The 21,363-nt window shown below is 33.8% G+C and overlaps 1 protein-coding gene across 2 annotated transcripts in view; it reads left to right on the top strand.

Annotated features, from left to right (window-relative positions):
* The window catches only part of LOC149804337 (papilin-like), a 469,456-nt gene that overhangs the window by 279,192 nt on the left and 168,901 nt on the right, over positions 1-21,363 (top strand). For both annotated transcript variants that reach the window (XM_089939015.1, XM_089939025.1), the window contains exon 12: positions 15,891-16,031. In XM_089939015.1, coding sequence (XP_089795141.1) covers positions 15,891-16,031 — 141 coding nt within the window. The remainder of the gene's footprint in view (positions 1-15,890; positions 16,032-21,363) is intronic.

Raw genomic sequence — 21,363 nt, forward strand, 5'->3', positions numbered from 1 at the left:
GAATTATGGTGGATGTTACATTGATTACACAACTTACGCCTTTAGTCATAGTAGAATTTCAGTATTTCACAACTGATGTTGATTTTTCAATGTCACAAGTATGCTGATTTTTCAGTGTCACAAATAATGTTGATTTTTCAATGTCACAAATGATGCTGATTTTTCAATGTCACAACTGATGTTGATTTTTCAATGTCACAAGTGATTTTGAATTTTCAATGTCACAAATAATGATTTTTCAATGTCACAAGTGATGTTGATTTTTCAATGTCATAATTGATGTTTATTTTTCATTATATCCCAAATGATGCTGATTTTTCAATGTCACAAATAATGTTGATTTTTCAATGTCACAAGTGATGTTGATTTTTCAATGTCACAAGTCACAACTGATGTTGATTTTTCAATGTCACAAGTGATGTTGATTTTCCAATGTCACAAGTAATGTTGATTTTTCAATGTCACAAATGATGTTGATTTTTCAATGTCACAAGTGATGTTGATTTCTCATTGTCATAATTGATGTTTAGTTTCAGTATATCCCAAGTGAACTTGATTTTTCAATGTCACAAATAATGTTGATTTTTCAATGTCACAAGTGATGTTGATTTTTCAATGTCATAATTGATGTTTATTTTCCAGTATATCCTAAATGATGCTGATTTTTCAATATGTCACTTAAGCCTCTTGTTTGGATCAAGCTCAATGTTGAAGTTTATATTCTTTCTAAATAAAAATGCAGACATAACAAAAAGGGAGTCATCTGTTACATGCTATTATATTATATAGAAAAGACTTCCATTTTTTCATTTTTTTTTTAGTTTGATTGCTTGCTTGATTTAGAACTAAATCAATTTCTTTTTGGTAAGAAGTTACTATCCTAAAGGTCATGGACATTGTTCATCTCATCTGGAGAAGTTATTAGTTACTGTTGCAAGACCATACAAAAAGATGTTAAAGCAATCAACATTGATGTACTCTGGTACTCAAAAGATCTTTAGCTGATAAAAGGGTAAAGAAATGTTTTGCAAAAGCATGACAAAAGTCCCCCAAGGAGTAGCATTTTAAAGTATTCCTTTTCAACCTTTGAGGTTTAGTTAGGAGTCTGGACACAGTTGATTATGCATAAATACACTCACAGATCTCTTTGCTGTTTTAAGCTTTATTTTTGCATGGTGGAAAGGTTACACTTACAAGTTTAACACCATTCCCATGAAATTCTAACTAGCAGAAGTGTAAATATGTTGACATAGTTTATAGAATCCACAACTACACACTTGAAATGTGGCAAAACTTGTATAAAACCGAATGCAAAACCAGCTGTCATAACTAGAATCGTTATTAGAAAATTAAAATCAAGATGGGGCATCTGTTTTTTACTTTTGCAAAAAATAAAGTAGTTTCATGAGAAAGGAAGACCTGTTCAGAATAATTATTGAACAAATCATTTTGTTTGTTTCTTCTCCATGCATGCTTTGACATGAATCCTAATGGTGTTTTCTTGTTGCCTGGTAACAATTGACCTGATTTAATTAAAGACATTTAAAAAAAAAAAAATTGCATATTAAAGTAAAAAGTGACAAAATATGTCGCAAATCATGAAGGACATGACTATACCATAAATACTCATTTATGAATCCAAGATATGCAGACCCAGAATTTGTCACATAATGTACCGGCAGATCTGGGTCACTGCAATTTGTTAGGAATAATCAGTAGAACAAAGTAGCATAGACACTGATTACCAGATGCATGATCCTACAGCAGATCAGGATCTTTGTTGTTTGCAGTTTGACTCAACTTATAAGGGAGTTAAAATGGTACTTCTCGCACAAACCATATACCTTTCTTACATAACAAACGTCAAGGTGTTATTTGCTCTGTAATCCTGCTCTGGTGGTTTAGTGGTTAGAGCGTCCATCTCAGATTCAGTAGGTTCCGGGTTCGAACCCTGGCCAAGTCATATCAGAGACTTATTGTTATTTGCTCTGTAGCATATTAATGTTCTAAAGAAAATCTTTTTTTCAAACTCCTAACAACCTATTTTTATTGACCAAGAGATTAGGTTTCATTTGCAGTGTTAGTACTAATTGTTTTAGTACATGCAATTACCTTTCCTTGGACAAAATAATACCATAGCCAAGATGACTTGTAGTTTCCATCATGTAGCATGACACTGGAATTAAATTACAGTATATACTTGTATAAAAGTCCTATACAAATTAGATCCTGCTGCAAGCAACAAAATAGGATCTGCCTGCAAGTGGGTGCAATCATTCTCATGTATAGCTTCATATCAGAGTCAAATCATTCCAAATTTGTGTGCCACACTTCAATATGCATTTGGTTGGAAACAAATGTAGCAAAGCGAGAGCTGATCCTTCAAAACAAATTGTCTACCTTTCATTGTACATATCTACATCATAATACATTTAGAAAGAATATCATTCCATATACAGTATTGCATACAGTAAGGTGGAGTACATCACATTATGATGTTTGTAGACTGTTTGTTCATACAACAAAGCTATATATATATATATATATATATATATATATATATATATATATATATATATATATATATATATATATATATATATATATATATATATATATATATATATATATATATATATATATATATATATATATATATATATATATATATATATATATATATATATATAGGTATACACGTAAGTCCTTATGTTCCCTAGAATCTGTTTACACACAATAAATCTAGTTCACTACCAAACTTGTAAATAGATGGCATTTAAGGTAAGAAAATTGATCAAATTTGGGGTCAAAGGTCAAGGCCACAAACTGAAAGAAGGAAAATGGTTTCTGCACAGTAACGTTGGTTCTACATCACTGACCTGGATTAAGCTTTGTGGATGGCTTGCACTTGGAGCAAGGTAGAAGCCTCTTGATTTTGAAGTCAAAAAGTCAAAGACCATAGTCACTGGATATAAAAGAAAACCGATTTTTGTACAAAAATTTAGTTCATAAACTGCATCTTTGCCTGCATTTGTGGAATAGCCTGCTCTTAAGGTATGGAAAATGAATATTGAATTTGGGGTTAAATGTCAAAGATGAAGGCAAACAATGTACTGTTCACAGTTGTGATGTTACTTAAAGAAAATTCCTTTCATATTTGGAACCTTCATAAGGAGAGTCGAGTTTTATCCTTCATGTTGGTTTGTACTAAACTCCATTCCAGGTGATGTAGCAGCCACAGAATTGGCAATCAGCGAAATTTTTGGAGGCTTTTGTTTAAACATGCTTTAGATTCTCCTGTACCTGAGAATCCCATCTTTATGGTTCGTATAAAATTCTATTCAATATTTTATGAGTTATACTGGAATTTCCTATACACTATACCTGAAAACTCAATCTGCATTGTTCATAAAAGTTCTTTTAATTAGTGTTTTTATTTATGCTGTCAACACAACTAGAAATATTGCTACCTTCTCTGAAATGTATGCAGATGTGATGTATCAGGGGAAGACCAAACTCACTGATGTAAAACTTATAGTACAGAAGCATGGAAATTTGTGACAAGCTATGAAAAGAGTAGACATCTTAGAAACCGAGAAATTGAAATGACCAATGATATATCTTCAGTACATAAAGTCATTAATGAAATTAATCTTGTAAGCTTATGTGACAACAATTGGGAAGAATTAAAAAAAAGTATTGTGCATTTCTTTGCATTAGTATAATCTCCACTTTTTGGGGTGTATTTTCAAAACATTGATATTGTATAAAATCTCAACAAGATAAAAAAAAGAACTTGTATCTAATATTGAAAAATAAACTGCAATTGTTGTTTGCATTTGTGACTGGCAGTGGGGGATGGGAACTCCTGTAAATGTCACTCCTGATCTTCATGATTATCACCACTTTCTACTGACATTTGCTGCATTTATATTTTTGTTATGGAAAACAGTAAAGCAAATGCTAACATAAAGAAATGACTGCAACAATAATCTCTTTGTTCTATGAAAGGGGACCACTTATGTTTATAATTTCACTCTCATTCTCTCTTAATTTTCCCTAATGTCATCTCAGAGTTATTTGGCATTAAATTGTTTAGGGTTTCAGGTATTACTCGAATTATATGTCTAAATGTTTCTATATGATTTGAAGATTGTGATAATTGGAATAAAATTTAAGAATTAGCAGGACTTGTAAATTCTTTGCGATACTTCACAGTAGTAATTGACATAATCATTTGATCCACTTTTTCTGAACCATTCTCAAGAAATTTTAAACAAAGAAACTTTTTTCTGTTTATGATTATAGCAAATAATGATTGTATGCCATTTTCACTTCAAATTTTAACATTGATACAGCACAATTCTAGAGTAATAAATGTTAAGATCTTTCTGGTTTAAAATCACAGATAACCATAATCCAAGCCAAAGTCAGTGGAGTTAATGCAATTTGTAATTTTAGACAGACTAATTCTTAATGAATTTTTATTGTTAATTTCATGACTCTGGCAGGAGTATATTGTTCTGGAGAAACACATTTTTAATTTACACATATTTTCTGGCAAACAACAAAATTTCTTATAGAAGACTTTCTCCAAATTTGACCTTTCAGTAATAATACACTGTACTGCATAAAAAAAAAATCATTTTTTTGTGTATTTTATTTGTAGTTTGAATTTACAGGATTTGAAATGTAATTTGTTTTGTGGATTTGTTGGACATAAGCTTTGGTACCAGTCTGAAAAAAACCTAGACTGGCTTATTACTCTTTTTAGAAAGATTTGACTCATATTTTGATGTAAGTTTGGGACCAGACTGAAAAAAACTAGACTGGTTTATTACTCTTTTTTAGGAAGATTTAACTCGATCACCAGAATAGGAAAGCAATGTTTTCAAATCCTTGCATCCAGTAGCAACTTTTATAATCAAGTTTGACTTCCAGATAAGAAGCACAGATGCCAATCATTCTGATTTTCCCAATTTTAGTCTTAAATGATGTAATTATTATCACTTCTATCGTATTCTGATTTTATAAACAGAATTAGTCAAACTGTATTTTGAATTCCTTTATATGTGGATCACAGAAGTGCCTGTAATGTCTGTTCTTAATTCTTTTATGTTAAGCACTCCTGGGCACTTGTTTGATGCAAGCAATTAAATCTTGATCAGTCAGAAATCATGTTGACCAGTACTGTGATTCACCTTGGAAAACTGGAGAAAGATGTCTTCATGAATGATGTCTAAATGAAAGGTGTCTAAACGAAAGATGTCTTCATGCAAGATGTCTAAATGAACAGCTGGTGAGAATTATACCTCAGTGAAAACACAACATGCTTCAGAATTTGAAAACAGGACATGCAAGGCATTAAGTCTGAACTAAGAACATGTCTTTGCAATGTTTTCTTGACAGAATGTTACATGATTGGAAACACTTAGAAAGGCTGTTTGAAACAGAAAGCATTTTGAATTAATGAGGTTTAATTCTTATAAGAAATTATTAGAATCAGATTTTTTTAAAAGTAATCTTATTTTCATGTTTGGATTATGCTTTTTGAAAGCTGTGATTCCTTTTTAAGGCTGGTATCACTTCGAAAGGGTAGATATTGATCTTTAATTAAATGATTAAAGCAGAGGTAATGTAATTGCCAGATGAAATTATTTTCAGGAACACATGCCATTAACAATTTATCAAAGATGGGGCTGTGGGTCTACCTTTAGCATGGTCATATCAGGACACATGGTACTAATGGAATAGAATAATGGGATCCAGTCTGGAAATGGGTGAAGATAAAACAGATTATATACGGATTTGGCTGGCCAGGATTGGTTGATAATGAAAGTTAGATTTTAGTAAAATGAATCTTTTGAGAGCTTATCTTAGGTGTAAGTGAAAAAAATAGAGACATTGTTTTATTGATGGAATTTCAGTCTTATTCCAGTCTTGAGTTTGGAACACTTACTACTAAAATTAGCACCTGACTCTTTGGTGCAGAATTGAAAGCACATGTTTCAAACACATGCAGGTCCAGAAAATGCTGTGGTTTGTATCCTTTCCTCCACACTGAAGCTGTTATCCAGGTTTCATCTATACTGATAAATATAGGTTTGATCATGAACACTCAAAAATTTCAAGCTATTGATTTTTTAATATCATGGTGTTTGTATAGGTTTTCCATGGGAACTGAATTAATACTCAAGTCCATCATGAGAGAAATTCATTGTACCGTCTGTACTTGCTTTTAAGTCATGTCAAATTTTAAACAACAAAGATCCTGATCTACTATAGCATAATGCACCTGCAGATCAGGGTCTATGTTGTTTGTCCTCCTGATTACTCCTAACAAACTTAGTATACAGGCCCAGATCTGCTGGTGCATTATGCGATGGCATATCTGGGTCTGTGCAATTTGCAATTGGACTTATAAGTAATTACATATGGTATCACACAGCTTGGAAAGGATATTGCACAAACCTGCAGTAATTGTCTTTTATTTAGAATGAAATATGAAACTATAATCTCTGGTAAGTATATTGGTCACAGCTTGTTTTGTTGACTTGATATTTGCCATTAGATGCTGATGAAAAGTGAGGAAGTGCTGAATGGAAAAACAATTTAACAGCAGCTTTGTTTGCTCCATTAAAATATCACTTTCTAGAAAATTGTTTTGAACAAGTGTTTCCAGTTTACTCAATAGATTACAGAGCTACATACTTTCACAGTATTGCCCTTTAAAATATTCAGAACAAGGAAATATTCAGAGACCTAAGATATTTTAAAATTATCCGCAGGTGTTATTGAATGCTGTTATCTCTTTATATTACCGTATGTACTCACTTGTAAGACAAATCCAACTGCAAACTGCACAGATCCTGATCTGCCATTGCATAATGTGCAGTTTGTTAGGAGTAATCAATAGAACAAACAACATAAACCCTGATGTGCAGGTGCATTATGCTATGGCAGATAAGGATCATTGATATTTACAGTTTGACATGACTTATAAGCAAGTATGGTATTTTTTGAGTAGGCTTAATATAGTTACTACTATAGGGTATGGTCAGTTTTAGGTTACACAAGTGCAGGATTTACCCTCATTTTGTCAAATTTGCACCAAAACTTTCAGCTGAGTGTGCAAAAATCATGTATTATGTATGAAAATATTCATGTCCTATCTTTATATCATCATTTAACAGCCCCAGTACTGCTGTTAAATTTCACCATTTCTCAGTTAGAGGTACAGGGATGAACTATGGAGTACTTAAGTTTCTCAGTTTGACAGTATCTGGATTTTTAACAAAGCTTGAACAACTTTTCAGTTATGTCACTACGATGCCTGTAGTGTGGCAATTTATGGTGACGTTTAGTACTGGGGTATCATGCCGCAGACATGTATCATGATGTCCCACCCAGTCACATTATCCTGACACCAGGCTGACTAACACTAACCTCTTAATGCTGAGTGCCAAGCTGCTAGTACCATTATTGTAACTCTTTCAAATGACATGGTCAGGGTTCAAACCCATGATCTCCCTAACCAGAGGCAGACAGACTAACCACTAAGGCCACGTATATTAGCAGAAATACAGATATTCTGAAGTTTAACATTATAATATATGTTACTGTGAAATATATCTGTTCGGGTGTAGTTACAACTTTGTGCATGCTCAATCTCATCCTATTTGTTAATTTACTGGAATAATACACCTGGAATGTGAATGCTATCTGATAATGTAAATTGTTGATGAAGAACAGTTATCATCACGTTGACAGAGACAGACTGACTTAATGCACCTGTGTTTGTTACTGTATATACACATTTATTAGTTTGTTTTGGCTACATATTTACCCTTCTTTTTTTGGATGCATCTAACTGTGAACAACACTGACCAAAATTTGCTGTTACATCATGTCCCATGAGATAATTATACTTTCTGCAGTTAGGTACATATTATGCGCTTCCAAATACAGTACACCATGCATGATGCCACATCTCCTGACATTGAGATCAGGTTCAATGGTAATACAACTATATGATGTTTTGAGGATAGTGGTAATGTACTAAATAATGTTTCAAGCAAGGGTAGTATCTAAAATGAGGACACAGAGTACATTGGTAATAAATTATACAATGTTTGGGACAGGGGTACAATCTAAATTGAGGACAAAGAGGACATTGGTAATGCACTGTATGATGTTTGAGGCAAGGGTAGTATCTAAATTGAGGACAAAGAGGACATTGGTAATGAACTATACAATGTTTGGGACAGGGGTAGTATCTAAATTGAGGACAAAGAGGACATTGGTAATGCACTGTATGATGCTTGAGGCAAGGGTAGTATCTAAATTGAGGACAAAGAGGACATTGTTAATGCACTGTATGATGCTTGAGGCAAGGGTAGTATTTAAAATGATGATACAGAGGATATTGGTAATGCACTATACAATGTTTGAAGCAAGGATAGTATCTGAATTGAGGACACAGATGACATTGGTAATACACTATATGATGTTTGAGGCAAGGGTAGTATCTAAATTGAGGACACAGAGGACATTGGTAATGCACTGCATGATGCTTAAGATAAGGGTAGTATCTAAAATGAAGACAGAGGACATTGGTAATGCACTATATGATGTCTGAGGCAAGGGTAGTATCTAAAATGAGGACACAGAGGACATTGGTAATGCACTGTATGATGCTTAAGGCAAGGGTTGTATCTAAAATGAGGACAACAGAGGACATTGGTAATGTGCTATGCAATGTTTGAGGCAAGGGTTGTATCTAAATTGAGGACACAGAGGACATTGGTAATACACTATATGATGTTTGAGGCAAGGGTAATAATGAGGACTCAGAGGACATTGGTAATACACTATATGATGTTTGAGGCAAGGGTAGTAATGAGGACTCAGAGGACATTGGTAATGCACTATATGATGTGTCAAGGAAGGGTCATATCTAAATAGAGGACATTAGGGCCATAGCTGGCTTTATGCAGTGAAGTTAATCCTAATTCAGTGATCTCAGCATTGTGTACCAATACAAGAGAAATGTAAGAACACATATAGGTTATGAAAATTGTAATCAGTTTGCTTTATGTTTAAGATCCAAAGTGAATGTTTCTGAAAATGTTGAAATATTAAAGAAAGTTCCAATCTGCTTGTGCAGGCATTTCTTCTGCCCCACCATTGCATTGGTTGGGACATATTGTCTGACTCATTGTGAACATCTGCTGTACATGGTTATAGTTTACATTTAGATAATTTCAAGCAATTTAGCTAGACATCAATATTCAGTTAACACATTAACCCCTGGAGGTTTTTGTCATTTTTGCCTAAAAATCAAGTAGGAAACACATTTTGAAAGCTATTTGTGAACAGACTCGAAAACACCAAATCCCCAGTCATCAATAAAATACTGCTTTGTGGTGTTAGAAACATCGATTTTTGTTGGCTATTTGACTCGTGCATGAGCAGAATAGTAAAAGTTGGACTTCTTTTCTTTTTTTTTGCTAAACGGAGCCATTATTTTTGTATGGAGACCACTCTTTATTCCAAATGCCCATCTTATCCTACTTTTTGCAAAGGCTCATCTGTCTGTTTGCAGTTCATACTGGTTTGCCTTAGATCTGAGACCAAAAAGTCTAAAATCCAGACACAAAATCAGATTCTGACCACAGGCAAATTTTGGGTTAAAAAAAGTTGGGTCCAAAAAATGAGGTTTTTCTATCTGTATTTTGTAGTGCAACTAGATATTCCAGATTATTTGGTATCATTGTAGAGCTACATCTGTCTACCTTTCTATAATACCACCCACTTTAGTGTATCATGCATGACCATGATGCTACAGAGCTCGGCAGTAGGCTACTACCTCCTGCCCCGTAAAGTTGTCGCTAGGGGTTAATGTGTTAACAAGTTCAGTCCTAATCTAAATTACATTGGAAGACATTTACCACTTAATCCCCTAGACAGATCAATTTTTTAGGTTTTCCACATTCTGACAAACCTAGGGCACCTACTCCTGTTCCTATTTGAATGATAAAAGGTATGGTATGTATTATGAAAATAAATTGAATTATTTTGCCCACCTGACTTGTTACACAAATCATTACAGGTACAAAGAAATCCAACATAAATAATCTTAAGGATTTAAGGAAATGTCAATGACTCACCAGTGTAATTTAAAACTTCTACAAAAATCTGCAATCTCAACAATTATCATCTAATAATATCATTATATGAACAACATAACCCTATACAGGAAAAATCACAATCAGACTTTCTATTTGCATATAGCGTACTGTGTATGAATAGTAAATAGTGTTGGGAATCAGACTAGGTATTTATATAGAATTTGCTATGTCCATTATAGTAAACAGTGTTGTGAATCAAACTAGATATTTATATGCAACTCTAGGTATTTGCAAATAGTAAACAGTGTTGGGAATCAGATTAGGTATTTATATATAACTCAGTCTATTCCAGTAGTAAATAGTGCTGGGAATCAGACTAGGTATTTATATATAACTCAGTCTATTCCAGTAGTAAATAGTGCTGGGAATCAGACTAGGTATTTATATATAACTCACTCTGTCCCAATAGTAAACAGTGTTGGGAATCAGATTAGGTATTTATATATAACTCACTCTGTCCCAATAGTAAACAGTGTTGGGAATCAGATTAGGTATTTATATATAACTCAGTCTATTCCAATAGTATATAGTGTTGGGAATCAGACTAGGTATTTATATATAACTCAGTCTGTCCCAATAGTAAATACTGCTGGGTATCAGACTAGGTATTTATATATAACTCAGTCTATTCCAATAGTATATAGTGCTGGGAATCAGACTAGGTATTTATATATAACTCAGTCTGTCCCAATAGTAAATACTGCAGGGTATCAGACTAGGTATTTATATATAACTCAGTCTATTCCAATAGTATATAGTGCTGGGAATCAGACTAGGTATTTATATATAACTCACACTGTCCCAATAGTAAATAGTTTTGGGTATCAGACTTGGTATTTATATATAACTCACTCTGTCCCACTAGTAAATAGTGTTGGGTATCAGACTAGGTATTTATATATAACTCACTGTCCCAATAGTATATAGTGTTGGGTATCAGACTAGGTATTTATATATAACTCACTCTGTCCCACTAGTAAATAGTGTTGGGTATCAGACTAGGTATTTATATATAACTCACTCTGTCCCAATAGTAAATAGTATTGGGTATCAGACTAGGTATTTACATATAACTCACTCTGTCCCAATAGTATATAGTTTTGGGAATCAGACTAGGTATTTATATATGACTCACTATGTCCCAATAGTAAATAGTGTTGGGTATCAGACTAGGTATTTATATATAACTCACTCTATCCCAATAGTAAATAGTGTTGGGTATCAGACTAGGTATTTACATATAACTCACTCTGTCCCAATAGTAAATAGTGTTGGGTATCAGACTAGGTATTTATATATAACTCACTCTATCCCAATAGTAAATAGTGTTGGGAATCAGACTAGGTATTTATATATAACTCACTCTGTCCCAATAGTAAATAGTGTTGGGAATCAGACTAGGTATTTATATGTATAGCTCATTCAGTCCATACTTTAGTAAATAGTGTGGTGATTCAGATTAGTTATGTGTCCTGTATGTCATCAGTACAAAATCACCTAATCTCAGCAGTTACAAAGTAAAGAGTCACTGTTTGACAAAAAAAACTGAAGTTTTGTATTCAGTATTTGAGAAATCTGCAGCTGCCAAAATTACTTATCCATATTATGTAAGCCTGTAAGGACCCATGACTGACAGATTAGTCATTGAAGCCCAACTGCAATAATTTTAAGCTATTGAAAGTCCATCCACCTTTTATTCTTTCAGTTAACAATTTACTTTCTGTAAGATACCGTATATACTCCAGTATAAGCCAAATAATGTAGGAAAATAAAAAGTACTGGAAGAGGGGGTGGGGTAGGCTTATCCATGGGCCTGAGTGTCTAAATTTGACAGTTTTTATGTCTTTTCATTGACTACTGTAATGGCTGTAAATCTTTGGACAAGAAACATAGGCATGTCCAAAAAAATAACTTTCGGTGACCCGACAATTATTAAACTGTTATAAAGTACTATGATTGATTTTGTTATTATTTTGCATGTGCATATTTTTCGGATTTCTCCAACACGAAATTAAGTAAAAGTAAATACATATTTCATAATTTTTGGGCCAGTTGAGTGTACCCAGGAGACCATGCTGAACTATAATGTACAGTACTTACACAGTACAAAGCATGCATAGCATCAATTAAATCCTTACTTATTCCCAAACATATTACCGGTAGATGCAGATTTTGCTTTATTCATTATTTCGAATAAATTTCATTCTTCCAGATAACATTTCAGCTAGTCCTTAATAGCTGTTTCATTTATGTTGAATAACGCGGTTGATTGGCAAATAAAGGATTCCCAATTTTGTTTAGCTAAAGATACCTAAAGAGGCAGTCTCATGGTATTTTCACCTTGTATAATTGTCTGACCTTATTCCCTTATTGTCAACTCGTAAAGCATTTGGTATTGTTTACCATTACTATAAAACATGCATTCTGAATTATTTTTTTGAGGACACATTTGCAGTGTGGTATTTATTTTCATTCCTTCTTTTAATTTAGTGATGGGAATTAACAATGGTATATATGGTATAAAAATGCCAGGTGTTCACTCGTGTAAATTTCTTTCATGGGAATGGCGCTATAGCATATGGAGTTACAGCAGGCGTAGTGATCATTCTTGGGATTGAAATTACATGTAGACAGTTTTATTGTTGTGGTTTATTTTTTTGTTCTGGTTTATTTTTATATTTTTGTATTGCTGTGGTAAAAAAATCATTAATTTACGTGAATAATGTTTAAACTTTACATTCTGTTTAGTGAAGAAGCAAATTCTTTTTGTAAAGATTATTTCATCACAACAATAATTTACAGGTGATGCAACAGAACATGTAGGACTTTTCTTGTTTAGAAGAAATGAAAATCGAAGACATAATATAATAATTGGGAGTTCTCTGCAAAAATTAGAAGATATGCAATCGGGAGGTAGGCATGGAGCACCCCCAAAATTTGGAATATTTTTTCCCCTCCAGGTCATGAAAATTGACAGGTATGGTGTAAGGTTGCTTACATAAAAGCAAACTGCAACTCAGCTTTTACAGTATTAGCATAATTTTTGAAGCATTATTTCTGAAACTTCATTATTGTATTTTGGAGATATCATTGAAGTTTAGCGCAATGGTGCCCATAATTCAACTCCAAGGGATGTACTTAATTCAGCATGTAATCAAACCTACAATGTACATGCAGTGGCCCCATTATGTAAATACTTTCAGTAGCCAATAGCAAGCGTTGAATCGAACTGTATTGTTGTTCGTTGTGTTGTCATACCAGGATTACATTTTAATGAGTTAGGTATTTACAATATCAAAGCAAAGTAAAAACATAATTAGCAGTGCACTGATATAAAATGTCCAATGCAATAATGCATAATCAAGCAATCAAGTCAAAAAGGAGAGGTAGTGTTACAACAGCTCACGATTGTTAACTTCTTGTCATTGTTCCATCAAATTATACACAAATCTAAATTAGGCAGAAAGAATAAGAAAACAGAAAATTAAATAAATTACTTTTCAAACAAGTTTATACCATTTCTTTTTAATAATCATGCATGCCATCCTCGAGATAAGTATACATGTATTTTTTTTACAATATAAGTTTGCCTAAATAAATGCATTTAGAACTTATCTCATGCATCTTGAGATGTCTCAGAGTTGTGGGTCGGCTTATACGTGGGTCATACACTTTTTTATACCTGATCAGTTTGGGGGTCAGCTTATACGCAAGTATGTACTGTAGCTTTAATTGGAATTGTTAGATTTAAACTAATGAATCTTTATATTAATGTGATCTCAAAGGAACACCATTTTAAGGAGTTGTGGCATTAGATTGCCAACTGAGTTATGTCCTCAGATTGCCAAACATGACTCACATTTGTGTGTCATTAATTTGAAGAGTTATGTCCTCAGATTGCCAAACATGACTCATTTCTGTGGCATCAATTCAAAATGTATGTCCTCAGATTGCCAAACATGACTCATTTCTGTGTCATCAATTTGAAGAGTTATGTCCTCAGATTGCCAAACATGACTATCATTTTTGTGTGGTCAATTTGAAGAGTTATGTCCTCAGATTGCCAAACTTGACTTTCATTTCTGCAGCTTAATTTTATTAAGAATTTTTGGATTTCGACCAAATTTTGGCACATGGCGATATCAGTGAGACCTTGAAATAGTTAATTGCCAGCATTGCATGGCATAATTTACAGCGGTTATGGCCCCTGATGTCTTTCCTTCAGACTTTAGTTTCCACTGCATAACTGAAAGTATTAAAATGGGAAATGAATATAAATCCCTATGATTTAGACAACCATGGACTTGTGGCAACAATTTAAACAGACTTTTGAATAATAATAATAATAATAATAATAATATTAATAATAATAATAATAGTAATAATAATAATAATAAAGATGATGACTTTATATCAAGAGATTAAAACAGTTAACTGTAAAACTAATCTATATTGAGACCTTCATGCAAAATAGAATAGATTTGATCATCTGCGTTTTTACTGTGTTTTGGTTTGGTTTAGTTTGGTACTAATCATGCAGCAACACAAGTAGGTTACTGAGCACCAAGGCAGTAGCAGTTAAGTGCCTTGTCTAAAGATACACCATGGTATCAGAATCTAACTAATTGGACAGTAGGATTTGAACCAGCGCCCTTTCAGTCACAACAGCCACTGAGCCACCATGGTTTCTGTGCCAACTTTAGTAAGGTTCTTCTTTTGGTCATGATAGATCCATGCAGTGTACATCATATATAAATGAGGTGACACTTCATACAGCTGTTTCTTTTCTCTTTAATTCCATGACAAAGATCACAGGTCAAGAGATATCACAGGTATAGAGTTATCGCTGGTAAAGAGTTATCATGGGTAAAGTGATAATAATTATTACCAGTCCAATATTCATAACTGATCTACAGAAGATTGACTAGGGTTCATTTTTATTACCATACCCACAGTGGATTTTTAAAATAATATATCGTATACATCAGATGGTTATCTTCCCTTACCCACATACTTGTAAAGATTTTTGGGAATTATTTTGTAAACATCAGAAAGTTTTATTTCAATACTGAGGGCTTAAGACTTTTGATGATTCTAGAATCACTGTGATACCTCACCCATCCATATTTCCATAAACAGGCTGTCTAAATTGTTTTTTCAAAGATTTCCATATTGCTGAAATAGAATGGTTCTGGAGTGATATCATGGTACTCAAAAGTTTGCATAAATCAGGTGTTTACAGTTATATTGCTTATATAACATTTTCTAAAAAAAATTATTTCATCATTTTTCTACACTGACTTTATACTGCAAACAATGTTTTTGTGTATACTCCTGTACAAGTCCGATTCAACTGCAAACAACATAGATCCAGATCTGCCAGTACTTAATGAAATTTGTAAGAAGTAATCATTAGAACAAACAGTATAGACCCAGATCTGCCAGCTCTTTATGCAACAGCAGATCAGGGTCTATGTTGTAAACAGTTAGACAGGACTTACAGGCAAGTATATACATTTTGTTATGCAAAATGAAACTCCAGAGCTGAAACTCTGGATGATTGCTATTTATACAAAAGTGATTGCAGTTTTATAGAAGTAAATAAAGCAAGTGACAAAACCGCTGAAGTGAAGAAATAAATAAAACATATAACTTCTTACATTTCTTACATTTATAACCAGAGTGATTTCTTTATTTCAGAGAACATAGTCATCTCAGAAGATGATGCTAAGAATAAGCCGAAGTGTTTGGACTTGGAATTTGGATGCTGCTGGGATCAGGCCACTCCAGCTTCTGGACCGAATGCCAAGGGCTGTCCTCCCAGATACTCAAAATCACAAGGTTTGGCACATACCATAATTTACTCCGTATTGGTCAGGTTGAACTGTAAACTGAATTAGACCTTGATCTGTCAGTACATTATGAACCAGCAGATCTGGGTCTGTGTAGTTTGTTGAGAGTAATCAGCAGAACATTCAACAGAGATCCTGATATGCCAGTGTATTATGCAACAGATCAGGTTCTATATTGTTTGCAGTTGGATATAGTCATAATGCCTACCAAACCACAAACACTGCTGCACTGACACAGAAAACACCAGGGCTTGTTTCACTGGCATACTTGTATCAGTTCTTTTCATAGTTGGGTGCATGGAAAATACTTTATTGATTTGTACTCAAGATTTTGTTTGGACATGTCTCTGGGACCTTAATTTGCAGGCGGAGCATAAATTTATCATAAATTGTCTGATAGTTATGAAGAGACCATAAGAAAAGAGACTTTTTCTTCCCTCCTACATTTTGCTGTTTCATGATGTCACAAATTTGCTGCAGTTTTACATATCTGTCATGGTGCCAGATTTAAATTTTCAGGTGGTGTTGTAGCTTCCTATGTTTTAGCTGACAAGATATATTTGTGTATTATCCTCTGAATTTGTTATTGTTTGGTTAGGATAGAGGGGTACTTCTACATTTAATGGTAATTTTTGTGGCAGTGATTCTGGTTAAATATAGTGTTAGCTGTAGCCACTTTTGCCCTGTGTTACATTCAGGCTGTTAGGCATTTTATTGGCCTGAAAGGTGTCTTAGTACACTTAAATAAATTCACTGATAGCAAGTTTCCCTTTTAAACCCAAACATATTGATTTGTTATCATTTATTGCAACATTTGTATCTCTTTAAGTTGGTGTCAAATGCTTGGAAGAGTTAAGTGATTATAAAGTAATTTGGAATTAATTTGCTCGTAAGGAAATATTTTACAAGTAATTAATACATCATTTTTAGAAATTCCAGTACATGTATATCACTCATTTCTAAAAATAAATTTGCATCTATTTGATTTTGTAGATGATATTCCTTCCACAAACTCTGCATAAATAAACAGCATTTAAATAAAAGTAGGTTACAGTTGCTTAAAATGAAAATGACCTCTCTCTGTGTACAATATTGTTTCAACAGTTCAAACTTTATATTAATTCTAACCCCCGCCGAGTAATATGAAATACGTATAAAAATGGTACTTACAGCTGCCTCGCTAGGCACTCAGCATTAAGAGGTTAGTGTTAGGACTGGTCGGCCTTGTGTCAGGATAATGTGACTGGGTGGGACATCATGCTACATGTCTGTGGAATGATGCCCCGGTGCTAGACATCTCTATAAACTGTCACACTGCAGACATTGTAGCGATATGACTGAAAAATTTATAAAGCACGTTAAAAATCCAAATCACACACACACACACACACACACACACACACACACACACACACACACACACACACACACATACACACACAGATTAATTCTAAGCTATATTCACCATTTGGAAATTTGAATGGTGGTTTCTGTAAAGGGAAGTAAACTTAGTCATTGAGACTGATGAAAATCATGACAGGGTTCTCGGGTTGCTGACTGATCTACTGCACTCACCTTAACAGATCATTTACGTGTCACCTCTGTTCACATAGGTTCGAGTATTCCTGATCTAAATTCAAATGCATTCAATGTTTTTCATTCAGTACAGCAATAATGTACCTCTCTTTGGCTAACTGATAGATTACTTTGGAGATAGCTTTAAAATTTGCACATGCTTATCTAATGTCAGGTGTTATGGCATCATCCATCAGTCCATCCATTAATGGAAATTCATTATTGATCTTTATCATGGGGCGGCAAACTATGGCAATTGGGCCAAATCTGGCCCACTGCCTCTTTTTGTATGGCCTGTGAGCTAAGAATGGATTTTACATTTTCAAATTCTTTAAAAGTTTGCGCTATAATGGAACGGCAGACTGCCGAGTTTTGTGATGTTGTTGCAACTGAGGAGATGTGAGAAAGGCTATATGGGGTGCTACCGTAGCTTTGCATTCACACGCTGATTGGTGGAGGCCTCTGCCATGATGTTGTGACACCACGCAGTTATAATTCAGCAGCATTTCCATTGCCATGTGTTCGCTGTTCTGCGGCATTTTGTTCTCGTTTTATTACCCGTGTATATCCATCATGTCACTTTCAAAACAAGAAAAGAAGAGAAAAGTGGACTTTGAATGTTGTGTTTTAAGGCAGAATGGAGTGTGAATTACTTTGTTACAGAATTAGATGAAAAAGCATTGTGTTTATTGTGCAATGACACTATAGATTAAAAGAGTACAATATTTGGCATCATTACAAGTCAAAGCACTCAAAACAATATTCTCAACTCGCAGGAAAGCAACGATCAGAAAAATTGGAAACTTTAAAACAGAATATTTCATCACAACACAATTTCTTCACAAAAATGAAAAATGAAAATGAGGCTGTAAGTAAAGTAAGTTTACGAGTAACTAATTTGTTAGCTAAGGAAGGAAAGCCATTTACTGATGGTGAGTTAATTAAATCATGATTGATTGTAGCAGCCAAAGAAATGTGTCCAGGGAACGTGGATTTATTTGAATCTATCAGCCTTTTAGCGTGAACAGTTGCTCGAAGAGTTGAGGAAATTGGGACCAGCATCATTAGCCAATTAAATAACAAGACAAATGATTTTGAGTGGTTTTTTTTGGCTCTTGATGAGTTGACAGACGTTACTCATACTGCTCAGTTGCTGTTGTTTATTCAAGGAGTCAATGCTGAGTATGAAGTGACTGAAGAATTAGCTTCTATGAATAGTCTGCATGGAACAACTACTGGCGAAAATATTTTCAAGGAAGCTGAGAAAATCTTAACAAAGTAATCTGAGATGCAATCAGCTAAAATGTGTCACAACTGATGGTGGTAAAAATATGTGTGGAAAAGGGAAAGGCTTAGTTGGAAATATTTACAAGGCTTATGAATATGCAAGGTGTTCAAAGCCTATGGTTATTCATTGTATTATTCACCAGCAGGTACTTTGTGGGAAATACTTGAATATGTCATGTGTTCTTGAACCAGTTATGTCAACGGTGAACTTCATTTGTTCTCGTGGACTTAACAATCGTCAGTTCCGTGATTTTTTGTCAGAAATGGAAGCTGAATATCTTGACTTGCCCTACCATACAGCAGTTGAATGGCTGAGAAGTGGTCAAGTTTTTTTTAGATATTTTTTAACTCAAAAGAGAGATTGAAATTTTTTTAAATGAGGAAAACTGCCCTCAATCACTATTATTAAACACTGAATGGCTTTGGAAATTAGCTTTTGCTGCAGATATCATATGATTTCTTAATGCACTCAGTTTAAAACTACAAGGCAAACAATGCTCATATGTGAAATTTGTACTGCGGTAAAGTCATTTCAATGACAACTGACGTTGATTGAGTCACAAGTCATGTCAAGCTGCTTTGTGCATTTCCCATGCTGTCAAAAATTAAAAGAAGTAAAATCTCCATTCCCACACAAATTTGCAGTGGATATATTTTCTGAGCTCAAACTACAGTTCCAGCAGCATTTTTCAGATCCTGATGCAAGTGCAGTAAGCAAGTGCAGTAAGCATTTCCATATTTCAAAATCCATTTACATGTACAATTGAGGAGCTTCCACCTAACCTTCAACTGGAAGTGATTAATCTACAGTGTGACGACACGCTAAAAGGCAAATTTCAAGAGAAGAGTCTAACAGAATTCAATAAATGTCTTCCAAGCGATGAATAGGGTCAATTAAGATCATATGCTCAGGGATTTATATCTATATTTGGCAGCACCTACCTGTGTGAAAAGACATTTTCAAAGCTGATATACATAAAATGTCAATACAGGTCAGCATTATCAGATGAACATTTACAATCAATTTTGATGATATGGAGTACTAACTTTGAACTCCAGTTTGGTGAAATGCTATCTCAAAAAAAGCAATTGCATTGTTCTCATTAGTAGAGCTGTATTTCAAACAATTGTGTGTTATTATGTTACATTTTGTTAAATAAATTTGTGAAAAATTGTTTTTTTCTTGTAATATTTATGTAAGTCAACTGACATAAACATCCTTGAGTTTGACCCTTGGCCTGCGAAGCCTAAAATATTTATAATGTGGCCCGTTACAAAAAAAGTTTACAGACCCTTAATCTGTAGGAATAGACCCAACAGCACACAGTTCCAAGAATGTTTATGTATGCATATTATTGCGCCTTGGGCGGATCACTATTTGATATACCAGTAGTATTGGTATATCAAATTGCTTTATACCAACGCTTTAAAAGCGACATTGTTTTTAATGTATGTGGTATAAAAATCATTATTTTAAAATACATTCAATGTGAGTGCAAAATCATAATCTTTTCACCAGCATGGGTTACAAAAGTATTATTAAAGCAAGTTATTGTTGTGTATACTATTTGTCCTGCAAGCATTAATTGTGATTACATATGGCAAATGAATAGAAGCCTGGGTGATGGCAGTGAGCAATAAACTCTTTGCTTAAACTTACCGACAGGACATCAAATACAACGTTTTTTTTTATTACAAAGCAAACCAACCCTGGAAACTGACTTTGTTATCTTTTAAGTGTGCCAACATTTTCTTATGAAGTCAGCTGACATAAGGAAACCAACTTTGGTTCCTTTGGATTCTTTTAAGTGTGCTGATATCTTTTTTTTTATAACATTGGCGGACATAGGGAATTCATTTTTGCCTGTATTAATGTGAATTTTCAAAATAAATTGAAACAATAGAACAATTTTGAAAGTGACACAATCTATTGCATTGTGCATGCATATCAATATAAGGCTGAACATAAATTAGTTTTCAGTAGTTTCATCTAAATGTTCCCTATCCATAGTTCATAGTGTTATATTTTTTGATAAGAAGAAGCATGTACTTCGTCTTGTGGGATAAATGTACATTATTTCCAGTTGGCATCCTCTATAGGTGGGAAATCATAGCTAAGGGGAAGTAACATCATTGTATACTTCTATTTCAAGTAATTACATTATTATTTCTTCTTTACAATTGATAATTTGTTTATTCTTTTTATGCGAGTATAACTACTTTTAATCAAGTAATGCAAATCTGATGTAAAAAGAAAAGTATGGCCAGTGACCTTTAAGACTAATCTTTAGCTATTGTACAGTTTGGCTGACCAGAACATAAAAAGGGGGCATGTCCTGTGGGAAAATATGGTGCGTTGCGGGAGAAATGGTGTGTCCTTTGAGAATTTAAAATGTACTGGGCCTGGAAGATTTAGTGAAAATGAGGCTTAAAACATTCTGCTAAAAACATCCTGATTT

Source organism: Sinohyriopsis cumingii, chromosome 2, assembly GCF_028554795.1.
Source record: "Sinohyriopsis cumingii isolate HCF-2022 chromosome 2, ASM2855479v2, whole genome shotgun sequence".
In the NCBI taxonomy this organism is placed as follows: Eukaryota; Metazoa; Mollusca; class Bivalvia; order Unionida; family Unionidae; genus Sinohyriopsis; species Sinohyriopsis cumingii.